A 12,980-nucleotide genomic window follows, 5' to 3' on the forward strand; every position below is an offset into this window, starting at 1 on the left:
CCCATGTACAGAGGCTACAGTCCTCATTGCACTGGCCCAGCATGGCATGCCACTCCTCCCTCTGTCACTCTCATGCTTTCCTATCAAATTAAAGAAGGCAAAGCCCCCAAATAATCCACTCCTCAATTCCCATGAGGTTTTGGACATTGAGTAAAATGTTCACAAAAACAGATTTTGATGGTTTGCAAATCATTTAAACCCTATTATTGATTTATGAAAAAGATATTCATCTTAAATTTGATGCAGGTATCATGCTCAAAACAGGGGCCGGGGCTGATAATGTAGGACAATAATATTTTATTTATAGCGCACTTCTTTATATGGGTAACAAAGTACAGCAATTTGATTCAGGATTCCTTTATTTGCCTTTTTATCTTCACATAAAAAACAAATTGTTATAATTCAATGCAATACAACAGGTACAAACAAGAAATAATCAGCTAATAAATAAGACAAATAAATAAGACAAATGTACTTGTAGAAAATTAATAAAACAATTAGTTAGAATTAAAAAAAGAATTTAGGACATATTTAAAGAGACATGCTCTCGTGTGTTGTTCACTATCTCTTAAACCAGATCAAAATAAAAAGCAAACAATTAAAAGGGACATATCACGCTTTTTTCATCAACATATATTGGTCTAAGAGGTCCCCAAAACATGTCTTTAAAGTTTATGCTCAAAAAAACACTTTCAAATCAGATTTTGGTCTGCCTGAAAAACCCTCTTCTTCATTCCTCATCAGAACACTCTGTTTTCTCTCTGACCACGCCCCCTCAGGAAGTGGATGTGGCCTCGGCTCTCCAGCAGGTTGATCTAATGTTAACATGTTGGCTGAATATACACGGCTGCTCACAGACCCGCGTTACTTCAACCCTCTGAATCTGATCCTGACGGAGAGGCGCCTGTAGCAGGACCTTTCTGAACGATTGGTCATAGATTTAGTGTTTCTTGTTGTTTTATTTATCAGTATGTCGACGTGTGTCTTGGTACACAGCTACGAACATGTAGCTATGTGGCTATGCTAACTAGCGCTAGCACTTATCCATGATAAATAAAAATCATCCACTAGATCTTCAAATCTGCAGACGTGGGGAGTAAAAGCGACCTCTACCAGAAAGGCAGCAGGACCTTTTATGAAGGATTGGTCACAGATTTAGTGTTTCTTGTTGTTTTATTTGTCAGTATGTCGACGTGTGTCTTGGTACACAGCTACAGCTACAGCTACAGCTACAGCTACAGCTACAGCTACAGCTACAGCTACAGCTACAGCTACAGCTACAGCTACAGCTACAGCTACAGCTACAGCTATGAACATATAGCTATGTGGCTATGCTAATTAGCGCTAGCACTTATCCATGACAAATAAAAATCCTCCACTATCTTCAAATCTGCAGACGTGGGGAGTAAAACCGACCTTTGTGTTTATTAAGACAGCCTACAACTAGCATGCCTCCCTCCTAAGCTCCTTGTTAGCACACATTTGTGCAGGTAATGAAAAACAGAGGAGGGATTCAGTATTATTTTACACAGTATGGGCTGAACAAGCTCCGAGCTCTGACTCCGTGACAGACCGGATATTGTTGTTACGTAACAAAAACACTGAAGTCTGAAACGGCTGGTTTCACACACATTTACAGAAAGGTGGAGAAATCAGAACAGTGGCAGAATGGATTTTTTTCATTCTCGGGGGGTTTGTAGACATGCCAGGGACACATATTTCAGGTAAAGAACCATTAAAAAGTCAATTTTGCATGATATGTCACCTTTAAAAGCAGTGTAACAATAAAATACATGTATCTGAAAGGATACATGCTTATAACACAAACCAATAAAATCAAAGTTGAACTTAATACACATTTTATAGAAAAGCTTTTATTGTGTGATTTTATTTGAGTAATGAAATAAAACAAGGGCTCGTCTGGCAGGCTGTTCCAAAGTGTCACCTTTAGTCTTCAGTCTGGACCTTGTAACAGCCGGCAGAGCACCACCATGTTTAGGATCTCAGACTGCGTCCTGGCTCATATGAGGATTTCAGCGTCTGAACAGTTTGGGGTCTCCTTTGTCATATTTTTTGTGTCATTGTGCTGACTTGTTAAATGTTTTTAACAGTTGACTAGTTGGCCCTGCAGACAGGTCAGTTTAACACCCATACTCCTCTACTGCAGAGCCATGCTGGTATAATATTTGAAGAATGCAGTTTGGCATCTTGTTGTTGTGTTGTTGCAAACTTTCACTGTCTGAATACTTCACCTAGGTGCAAATAGTGCATCTATGATATTCTAAATTCCTTTAAAGATATTCTCTGTACATCTCAGCAGCTCTCAGAACATCTACATTTCCAACCACATGTTTGAGATTTTAGAATCTGCACCCATCCCCACTGCTTGATACTTTAGATGAACAGGATTACAGTGTAATCAGGACTCTTTCTTTATCTTCTTATTTGAGGGTTAACCCCTGGGAGGACATTAAGGAGGAATGCGGGTCCCATTGTTGTTCTGCAGACACACAGACCCATGACGGCCACATCTTCCGCCTCTCCCGTCTCTCCTCTCTGTGAGCTCTGTGAAGCAGCGCGCTGAGCTGCACTGTGGGAACATAGTGATTCAGTTTTGGCCTCTGTGATGCTCCTCCTCCTCCTCCTCTCCTAAAGTGTTTGTATTACGTGTCATCTCTCTGAATCATTACCAAATAAATAAGAAAGGAAGCTCGCTGGTCCTGTCATAATGGTATTTAATAGAAACTCCTTCAGCTGTCAGTCAGGGAGGTTTTTCTGTTCGGTTTCATGTTAACTATGAAAGGAAGTTATGAGACAAGGAGATGGTTACTCATCCAGCTACTGACACATTTCTTTCAAACATTATTTACAATAAAATGAGACATGGAAACAAATCCCATAGTAGCTTCACATGAAATTCATTTAAATCTTCTTTATCTCAATTTATTTATTATTGTAATCTATGTAGTGCTATTCATCTCAAATCTGTCATCTCAGTCATTGTAATGTATGGCAGTATTAATATCAGAGTGCTGTACTGTACTATACAGTACAGTATAGCGTCCTCATGACACCTCGGCCCCCTGCGAGAGTACCAGATGCCACCTCTTTCACACACAGGCGCATACTCAATTCAATTCAAACCCTTTATTTATTCTCAAAAAGACATTGAGGTTTCCCTCATTTCCAATTTGGTAAGGATCACAGGCACATTAGAAACAACAAACACATACAATCATTCACAAAATGATAGATTGATTAAAACAGATACAATTTGAGACACAGTGGTCTGAGATCAAAGTCTTCTGCAAAACAGGGAATCAGGATGAGCCAATCAGAGGAGCGAGTCCTGTAGGATCCATAATTCCATTCCAACAAGTTTGTAAGGTAGGTGGGAAGCTTTCCAGCAAGGGCTTTAAAAATATCAAAAGCAAGTGTTTGTTTCGCCTCTGCTCAAGAAAGGCCCAACCAACCTTTTAGACTGAGTCCTGTTGAAATGCTACATTCAAATTCATGCTAGTTTTCTGTGACTACGAACCCTAGCTTTAACCAATCCTGTATCACCACCAAAGCCGATACTGTTTTACGCTTTCTTGTCTGTTTTCTTCAATTTGCTGGATGTCTCTTTCACTCAGCTTTTAATGCAAAGTACCTTGCTCTTTCTTCTCTGTTTCCTCGCCTTGTCTTCTTTTCTCTGTTGATGACTTGTCAGCCATTAACCACCAATCTAAAATGTTGTGCTTTCCAAATAAATTGAGAACAAACTAAACAATATCCTCAGTGTTGTTTACCAATGCCAATGGAATATAACGTTTTTGCCACATTGTTGACAGGAAGAGGTGAAATCATACATTTTATAGATCTACCAGACTTTTTTCCCCCTCAGATTAACCAATTAGAATCAAGTATTATTGGGTGTTTGCAAAAAAGCTGGTTCATAAACTTAATTTGAAATAATTGTTTCTTAATGCAAAAGTCACCACAATTTATAATGTGGTATTTACAGAGTGTGAAAAAGGAAGTGCAGTGAGCAGTGCAGTGTTACAGACTTCATTATTGAGTCATGTGTACAAACCTGTGTGGGTTGCATCGGCTTGAAGATTAGACAGCAGCTCATTCCTGAGCTGTCTACATTTTGAAACACAAAGTCTGCAAAAGGGTTTTTTTAAATTACCTTTTTAGAGTCCACAATGTAAATCATGAATCAATGGAGGGAAAAACATCAGCTGTATAAAACTTGGAAGTAGGAGGTAAACGTGGCTTATATTTCAAACTTTCAAGATACTTTTGTGGAGCTGTTTTTGTGAAAAGTAACTCTCCTTATTCATCATAGTTTGCAGATTAATACACTGAAAAACAGGGCCTCACTTTTCTGAATGTTTACAGTACAAACTGTGTTAATTAAAGTATAATATGTCTGTGGCTGATGGATGCATCATGACTCCACTCCAGTGACTCCACTCCACAACTTGGATGTTCCTTATTACTCTGCTGGGCCGCTCTGAAGGGAACAGAGCTCCATACACACACACACACACACACACACACACACACACACACACACACACACACATGAAATACAATGACACACACACACACACACACACACACACACACACCCCATGGGAAGGAAGTATAGGCTGTGACGAAGAGAAGAGTCCGCACAGAGAGCTCAGAGAGTGTGTGGAGAGTGTCAGAGTGTGAGCGAGGGCTTGAACAGTTCCGTGATGTGACGTGTTGGACTCTGCTGCTCTGTGTGTGACGTGAGGTCGAGTGTGTGGAGAAGGTGTTTGGATACCTGTGCTGCTGCTGCTGCTGCTGCTGCTTTTATTTGTGCCGAGGAGGGGATGACTGATGGATAATCTGCTGGGCAACTTTTTAAGCTTTAGAGGACACAAACATGTCTGACTTTATAGCTTTAATCAGTACTGCTATTAATAGGAGGTGGACGTGTGTGTGTGTGTGTGTGTGTGTATGGATGTGATGCTTATTTGTAGTAATAACAAAATATTCAAAAGGTTGCTAGTTTGTGTGATTTAAGTGAGTTCTGTAGGTGCATGCAAAGGTGTGTTTGCATGCATGCTTCAGTGCAGTTATCACCTCCTCTGCTGACTTGTCAGATGTGCGTATGATGAAGGGTGTGTGTGACTTTCATTTTTCAAGTTTAGGTCTGTGAAATGTTGTGTTTGGGTGTGTGGTAGAGCTTCTGGTTGTGTATGTGTAGTGTTGTGTGTGATGGTATGTGGCGGGTTGTGTGTGCATGAGTGAAACTGTATGTCGGGGCCATGTACCGGCGCTCACCCTGTGCCAGAGGAAGGGTTCACTTTGACTTCAGTGAGGAAGTCATCAGGAAACTCCACGCCACCAACCACGGCCACACTCACAGGTCAGGATGCAGAGATAACACACACACAGACGCTTCAAGCTCTCACACGTGTAAACAGAAAGATGCCTAAGCTTTCGATTCTGTCCTTGAACCGTGATTCCTTGCATCAGTTTTGAGCTTGCTATTTTTAAGTCCACTTAAAGCCCTTTTATTTTTAGAAATAGTTCAAAAGTTGTTTATCTCAGAGCCACAAACTCCTCCTCCCATTTCTTTCTACACGTCCACTATAAATGCGTACTCTTACTTCCTATTTCCAATACAATAAGTAGTCATGTGTTTCCCATAATCACATCCTCAGAAGGAATGTGGTTGCATACGTTTGCACGAGTTTGAATGAGAAAATCAAGCTGTAGTTGGTTGTCTGGTTTCAGGGTGTTTTGCAGAGAGATTTTTGAACAGGTTGCGTGCTACGTTCAGAGAGTGAAATACTTTGCAAATCAGACTGGAAGTGTTGAGATGCATTTGTTTATTTCCCCTCCTTTTTGTATAGTGTGGATGCAGTCTTGTCTGTGATATGCAGCCAGCCTGAGGGATCTAAAAAAAAAACTAAAACAAACAAATCATGACACTGAAGAGTCTCCAATTGTCTCGGCCTTTAGCAATTCTGGTAAAATTGTCGTTGTTGCCAAGCAAATTATCTTGACTGACCGTTTTAGATCATGTCTGATTCTTTCTACATCACAGATGCAGAGTGGGCCAACATATTCTAACAGAGGTTTCCAGCTTGAGGGTTCGATATGCAGCACAAATATTAGGGGCTGTAACTATCAGATTTTTACCTCACAATTATTGTGGCCAAAAAATAAACAATAACAATATCACGATATTCATGGAAAACTTGGAATTAAAATCAGTGCTATCAGACAAATTAAGTGAAGGCAAGATGAAGGTGAAGTGTCGCACTACTTCATAAACTTTACTAATAAATGCTGCCCAAAGATGGCTTTTATCTGTATCACCAGCCTAGAGCACTTTGCTTTTATCTGTCACCTCCTCCTACATGTTTTGTGCTGCAGTTGTAGCCACAAACTGCAGTAAATGCTAGCTAGCTCGCTGGTTACTTAGACGTTGGTGTCTGCTTTATCTTCTTCAACATTGGTAAAGGCTAGCTAGCTGTCTAGCTGGTTACTTTGACATGGTCTGGTTGAACTCAGTCATGCACTAAGCAGCCTGTGCTCCTCTGTATTCTAGGGTCCTTGAGTGAGGACAGCTTAGTTATAAAGGGTCACAAACAATCGAGAACCAGTAACATTATTTTTTTTTAATTGTTGTCAGTAAAGGAGATCATATCTTAGGGAAATATGAGTTTCTGTTTTGGGGTCGCTCAGAGTCCCTGTGTGGGTCCTCTTTTTTTTCTTTGAACGGTACTGTTTGATAACATGAACCTAACTTTCACACTTACGCTGATGACATGCTGCTGTTTATTTCCCTGGAACTAAAAGATGACCAACCCCTGTGCTGTTTGACATCTTGTTTGGCTGCAGTAACATACTGATGCAGATCAAGTGCCTTATATCAAACACTATTTTTTCCAAGATCTGCAAGTTTTGCTAGAACTTCAAACAAATACTGAGGCCAAACCATAGACTGTTTAAAACACCGACTGAGTCTCACTGACAATTCCCAGTGGTTTCTGAAGAGGAGTTTTGAAGCCCAACGATGGCAGTCACCATATTTGAAATGCTGACTACCTAACATTTGCTAAACTGAGACACAGGCAAAGAGATGGAGTTGAGGTCTTTCCTAACTCTTAGTCTTATTATCTCCAAAAGGATGAGGAATAAAAAGTAAATTTGCCCTTCATTTAGTGTGTATGAATAAAAAACAGCTATCGGATCAAACTGTTTACTTCAATTCTGCTGTTATAATGAGCATTTTAACATGGGACCTAATTGGGTTTTCTGGGCGTCTTCAGTCTGCCCCAAGTGGTCACTTTATGAACTACAGCTTTTTGCACTTCCACATTGACTTAATTTTTCAATACTGGAAGTTGTAGCTGGAGCCAAACTTAGCGCTTTGGCCCCTGTGCTGTCCCAGGACTCTGACTCATTGTTTAAATGCCTCATAAAGAGAGCAACCAAAGCCGCTTTCTTCCATCTAAGCAATATAAAAATAACATTTCCCTATCTCAACAAGATGTCAAAAAAACTTGCATGTTTTTATCTCAAGTAACATCAACTGCTGTTTTTCTCTTTTTATGGTATTTCAAATCAACCCAGAGACAATTAATTAACAACTCAGATGCCGGACTTTTAAGGATCATATCATTTTGGCCTTTATTCGATAGAACAGCTGAAGAGAGAAAGGTAACATGGCGAGCAGAGAGTGGGGGAAGACGTGCAGCAAATGGTCAAGGCCGGGAGTCCAACCAGTGGCCGCTGCGATGAGGACTCTTGCCTCTATATATGGGGTGTGTGCTTCAAAAGCTAGGCTAACAGCACCCCTGCAAACAAGGCTAACATGCTCATCTGCCAAGCTGAAGCTAACCTGCATTTGCTAACCCAGAAGTATCAAAACATTTCCAAACAAAAAACTGTGCATGACTCAGCGTAGGAAGTTAAAAGAGGGAACTTATCATTTGTGTATTTCAGGACAAAAGAACAGTGTCATCTTTTTGTAAGATAAATAATCCTGACTGCTTTCTGTCTATCCATGATTATGAGCTATTAATAGAAACCTAACCCCGGCCCTTGTGTCATTTATTTATGAACGAGGATGAGAATCCTCTTCCAGCTATTTGTTTTGGCTCCTCAAGTTAGTAACAAGTGCTGTAGTGCGTCAGGGAAGAAATAAAGTAAAACTAGGCTGGGTCTGACCCCAGGAGGACTGTGGGTATTCTGGCTCAGCTGGGGACACAGCGGGACTGCTTGCCTGGACTGTAACACTGTTTAGGAGACATCCAATGAAGAAGAAGTGGAAGAGACAGAAGCAATACACAGTTTACTGTGCAAATTTGATGCAATAAAAAAATGCAAAAGGTTTACATCTTAACTCTTGAAATACAAGATAGCTCTGAGGGCAACATGCAATCATGAGAGAGTGGAGAAGTTAAGCCTTGGGGACGTCCTACATCCACCTCTGGGTGGGTTCCACCTCTGTAACCGAGGGTTTCCTGTGGAAAGTACTGGGCTATCGTGAGGAAAGCAGAAGTAGACAAATGCTGTACTGTACTGTACTGTACTGTGCGGCATGTTTGTATCATTACATTGAGACAAGGTCCACGTGAGCTCCTGGACAATAATAAGTCCATGACTGCTTCCCCTCTCTCGTGTTTACATAGTTAATGCACGCTCTTTTGTTTGCCTGCAGCATATTTACTCACCTTCTGCTGCCCTGAATGCTACACTGCTGTTCAAGAACTGCCTGTGTATGTATATGATATGATATGATAATAAGGTTCATCACATTTGGGACAGATGATCTCTCAGAGAGATGGGATTAACCAAATATTTGGACAATGACCTGGATTCCTATGGCACAATAACAAAGACTACAGCTCCTTTTGTCCTCACAGAGGGCTGTCCTGGGTGCTGGGCCTTTTTTTTTTTTAACTTTCAGATCCTCTCTGACAGACTCTAAATCTCAAGCAGATTTTTGGAGGGCAAACTACACAGTTAGATTGTTCCAAAGACATTTTCTGGTCAGAAACAGAGCACAAATAAACACGTTTGACGTCACTCACAGCTGCTGTCAGAGCAGGACAATATAGGCAGATTTTAAGGGCAAATGAAGGGAGATACTTTGCGTGTAACTGGTCACAACAGAAACACACAAAACCAACCACATCCAGTGAGGCTTCAGTTACAGCTGCAGGCAAAATAACTCAAAATGTTGCTAGTATCTGTCTGTAGCTGCTTAGTTTGTAGAATTAAGTAAATATTATCTGCATGCTGATCATCTGTCGAGGTTTGAACCTGTAGGTGTTTTCCCTCTGGTGACCCATTTTCCATCTCAGCACAGGACCTTGAATAACAGTGTTTTGTGTATGCTTGCCCATGGGTGGGGTGCAGCGGTATGTTGTAGACTTGTGGTTGAGAAGTATTTTATTTGCAGTGTGCACTTTGCTTACACTATGACATGTTGTCATGGAGACGGATACACAGAAAACTGTGGATGGGACTCACATGTCTGCCTTGGTTTTGTGGTTGTTGGCTTTTGACTTGTGAGTGACTCGCCAGAGTTGGAATTAGCCGCCGCGGCTGTGAAGTGGGTTTGATGATGATAATAATGGTGATTACTTGAATGGAGATAATGATGAGGATGATAACAAGAGATCACGCTGGTGGTTTGGGGGATCATAAGGATCAGCATGGAGGTGACTCAGGGGCTGCTGACGATAATGATGATGAGCGGTAGCAGGGCCGGAAGGGTTAAGATGACGGTGCCAAAGGACAAAGTCAAATGTAGTTATCTACAGTGGTGGAGGAAGTGTTCCAATAATGTACTCCATTACAAGTTAAGTCCTACTTTCAGGCCTCTAGGGGAAATGCAAACAGAGAAGTGCATATCATATGTAAGGGTTAATGTAGAGTGAGCATGTGGTGGGAAGAGAGGAAACCTGACAGGGTGTGCAGGACCACAATACTCATGGAGGGTTTCATCTCAGCCTGAAGGTGAACATTAAAATGATCATTTTAATTCACTGTTAAAACTTGAGTGTGTCCCTCTGACATTTTGACATGATTCATTAAATGATCCTGATTAAGGTCTTCTGTGCCGTAACTTTTAAACTCCATGACATCTTTTTTCACTCATCCAGTCCTTCAGCATTCCAAAGCCAATACCATGTTCTGTTTTGTGGCTGTCTTCAATTTGGTCACTTTCATTCAGTTCTTTGTATCTGAACCTCCCTCACTGTTTCTGCACGATTGACCTCTTCTCTTCTTCTTTTCTTTGCTGGGAACTTGACAGCCATTAACCTATGAATCTAAAGTTTTCTGCTCTCCACACGAATCAAACTTAATAACAGAAATACCTCCTATGTATTCTACTAACTGAGGCTAATGTTTTTGCCACAGTGTCAACAGGCAGGAGTGAAAGGTGCAGGACTCCTTTTTTTTTTTTTTTGCCAGTTCTGTTTATTGAGCAAAATTCAATGACATTGTAATTTGCGTACAAATGTACAGTTTTTTGTTTTTCATTTAAACGGAAAAAAGGAAAGAAAGAAAAAATCAAGACAACACAACAATGAGACTGAGAGAACGACACTCCTAACAGGAGGAACAAGGTGCATACATGTGCATAGTTATATACCTGTAGGGGTCCATAGATACAGAATTACCTACACATTTACAATATGAATATACCAGTCCCAGAACTCAAACAGAAAAACAATCCCTTCAAGGTGCAGGACTCCTGTCTGTGGATGGGATTGATTTGATATGATGTGAGGGATCAAGTTTTCCCTGACAACACTCTGCGGACGAGAAGTCAAACACTGTTGTTATGATGTTTTTTGAAAATGGAAAGAGAGTAGATGTTGTGGTGAAGCTAATTTGTAATAAGTGTAAGGGGTGTCTCAAGGCGACTAAATCCCTTGATGTTAAATCAGAAATTTAAATTCTAATAAACTAGCTAACCTGATTGTTAGAAAATATTCAGAGTATAGTTTATTCCATACTGCTAAACACAGGATCGCTGAGTCTGTGGGTAAAATATGTCAAAATGGTTTGTGGGGTGTGGAGCTAGCACCACCAGCTTCTCTGCAGGTTAGCGTCCACATGCCTGTGCTGGTCACACATTGCTCTGGTCGAGTGGTTATACGCTAATTCAACCAGACACAGCCGACTTACAACTTTATCTCCCCAGAACAAAGCACGGCCGAACCACATTGCGCTGTAAGATACCATCTGTCATCTGTGCTTGTTTACATCTGGCCTGGCTTGTGGTGTGCAGCTGGAGTGTACAGCTTGGACACAACATATGCCATGCATTTCAGGCTTACTATGAACTGACTGCTAATCCTTGTGCTGACAAGCAAGGGTGATGATGTTTGATCTTTTAGCCGACTTAAGAGCAGATCTCTAAGGAGTGCTTCATACAAATTTACATTGATAAATCCAGTAGATCTCAGTCTCGTGGTGGAGTCTCAGCAGTGGGTCATGGTTTGAATTAGAGTGGTTTTAGAAGGATATGGGGTTAGGAATGGAGAAAAAAGGTAAAGCCTTTACTCTTATTTAGGGCTTCAAGCTTTAACGTGCTAGTTTTAACGTGGACTTTGATGAACTGTTTATTCTGCTTTTATTGAGTCTGTTTTTGCTTTTTCTATAATTTGCTGGTTTGGCAGTCTCAGTCTTAAAAACAAGACAAAGCTTGTGAAAATCATGCTGTAAGATAACTGGTGCCTCTCTTAATGACCTTTGACATTTATGAAATGAGAGCCATCTCCAATGCAAAGGTCATTGTTCAGTGCCCCCAGCATCCTTTACATGAGGAGTTTCAGATGCTTCCATCAGGGAGGAGGTTCAGTCTTCAGGTGCAGCACGAACAGATACAGACTGTCTTTTATTCAGTCGGCTTTAATAATCTGTAAACACTGTGATCTATGGGGACAGCATGTGGATCTTGTGCTGTGTTGTGTGTGGTTATTGTTTGCATTGTGTTTGTGTGTGGACTACTGTCTGCAAAGCGAATCGCCCCTCAGGGACATTAGCAGCTGTTTAAATGAAACCATAAAGACAATGAATTCGACAGTGACCCATTTACATACTTATATAATCTAAAACATGGGGTCCAATCCAGCATAAAACAATTGTCAAATGCTTTGCAGAAGTCAATCTGAAAGTAATCTGATACCAGGAGTAACCAGTCAGAGTGTAACGTTGTAAAAGATGGACCTGAAAACTGTGATTTACTATGAAACACTTGGGTTGTTTGATAACCAATGAGTACACAAGTTCATCCTATTAAAGAGTTATAAAGCTTAATGGAGTTGTAGATCCAGTGCAGCGTTCAGCAAGAGCAGTAGAGAGAATCAGAGACTCTGACCTCCTGTGGTTTCACTGTACAGTCGAGGGGATGTGATGGAAAAGAGATACCACAATGCAATTCAACTTCTTGTTTTGTTTGTGTGAAATCAAATCCTTCCAAAGTTCCTCTCTCTTTGTATATTCATATCCTCTGCTTTACCACTGGTTAAAAAAAATTGGGGTGCAGGTTTGGCCTTGTGGTTAAATCTTGCACCCCATGTACAAAGGCTTTTGTCTTTGAGGTGGTCAACCCGGGTTTGATTCCAACCTATGCCCCTTTGCCGCATGTTTCCCTGTACTCTACCCTGTCCTCTCAATAGAGGCATAAAAAGCCCCAAAATAAACAAAAAAAAGTCAACTTCAGTCCCTCTCTTTACGCTCAAATAAGTGTCCAGTGTGTCATTGTCTGTGACACACATCTCTCCCTTTACCCTCCCACTAATGCACAAACGTGACGGCGCCCATATCTTCTGCTCCCCCATCATCACACCTATCGTCTAGGTCTGCTTGGTGCTTCCTGTCATGTGGCTGTGTATTTGGACTGTAAATGATTTGTAAATGAGAGCATCTGCTGGGTGACTTTGTTCCTAAATGCGCATGTATAATGACTTGGCAGAAGCCCTCAT

The 12,980-nt window shown here is 40.9% G+C and overlaps 1 protein-coding gene across 4 annotated transcripts in view; it reads left to right on the forward strand.

Annotated features, from left to right (window-relative positions):
• pde4ba (phosphodiesterase 4B, cAMP-specific a) overlaps positions 1-12,980 on the forward strand; it is a 298,471-nt gene that overhangs the window by 180,615 nt on the left and 104,876 nt on the right. The window contains exon 1 of one of the 4 annotated variants that reach the window (XM_034674484.1): positions 5,022-5,386. The exons of the other annotated variants lie outside the window; for them this stretch is intronic. Coding sequence (XP_034530375.1) covers positions 5,286-5,386 — 101 coding nt within the window. The 5' untranslated portion in view covers positions 5,022-5,285. Of the gene's footprint in view, positions 1-5,021; positions 5,387-12,980 lie in introns of those variants that run through there. 4 annotated transcript variants of the gene reach the window in all.

This window comes from Notolabrus celidotus, chromosome 2 (assembly GCF_009762535.1).
Source record: "Notolabrus celidotus isolate fNotCel1 chromosome 2, fNotCel1.pri, whole genome shotgun sequence".
Taxonomy (NCBI): domain Eukaryota; kingdom Metazoa; phylum Chordata; class Actinopteri; order Labriformes; family Labridae; genus Notolabrus; species Notolabrus celidotus.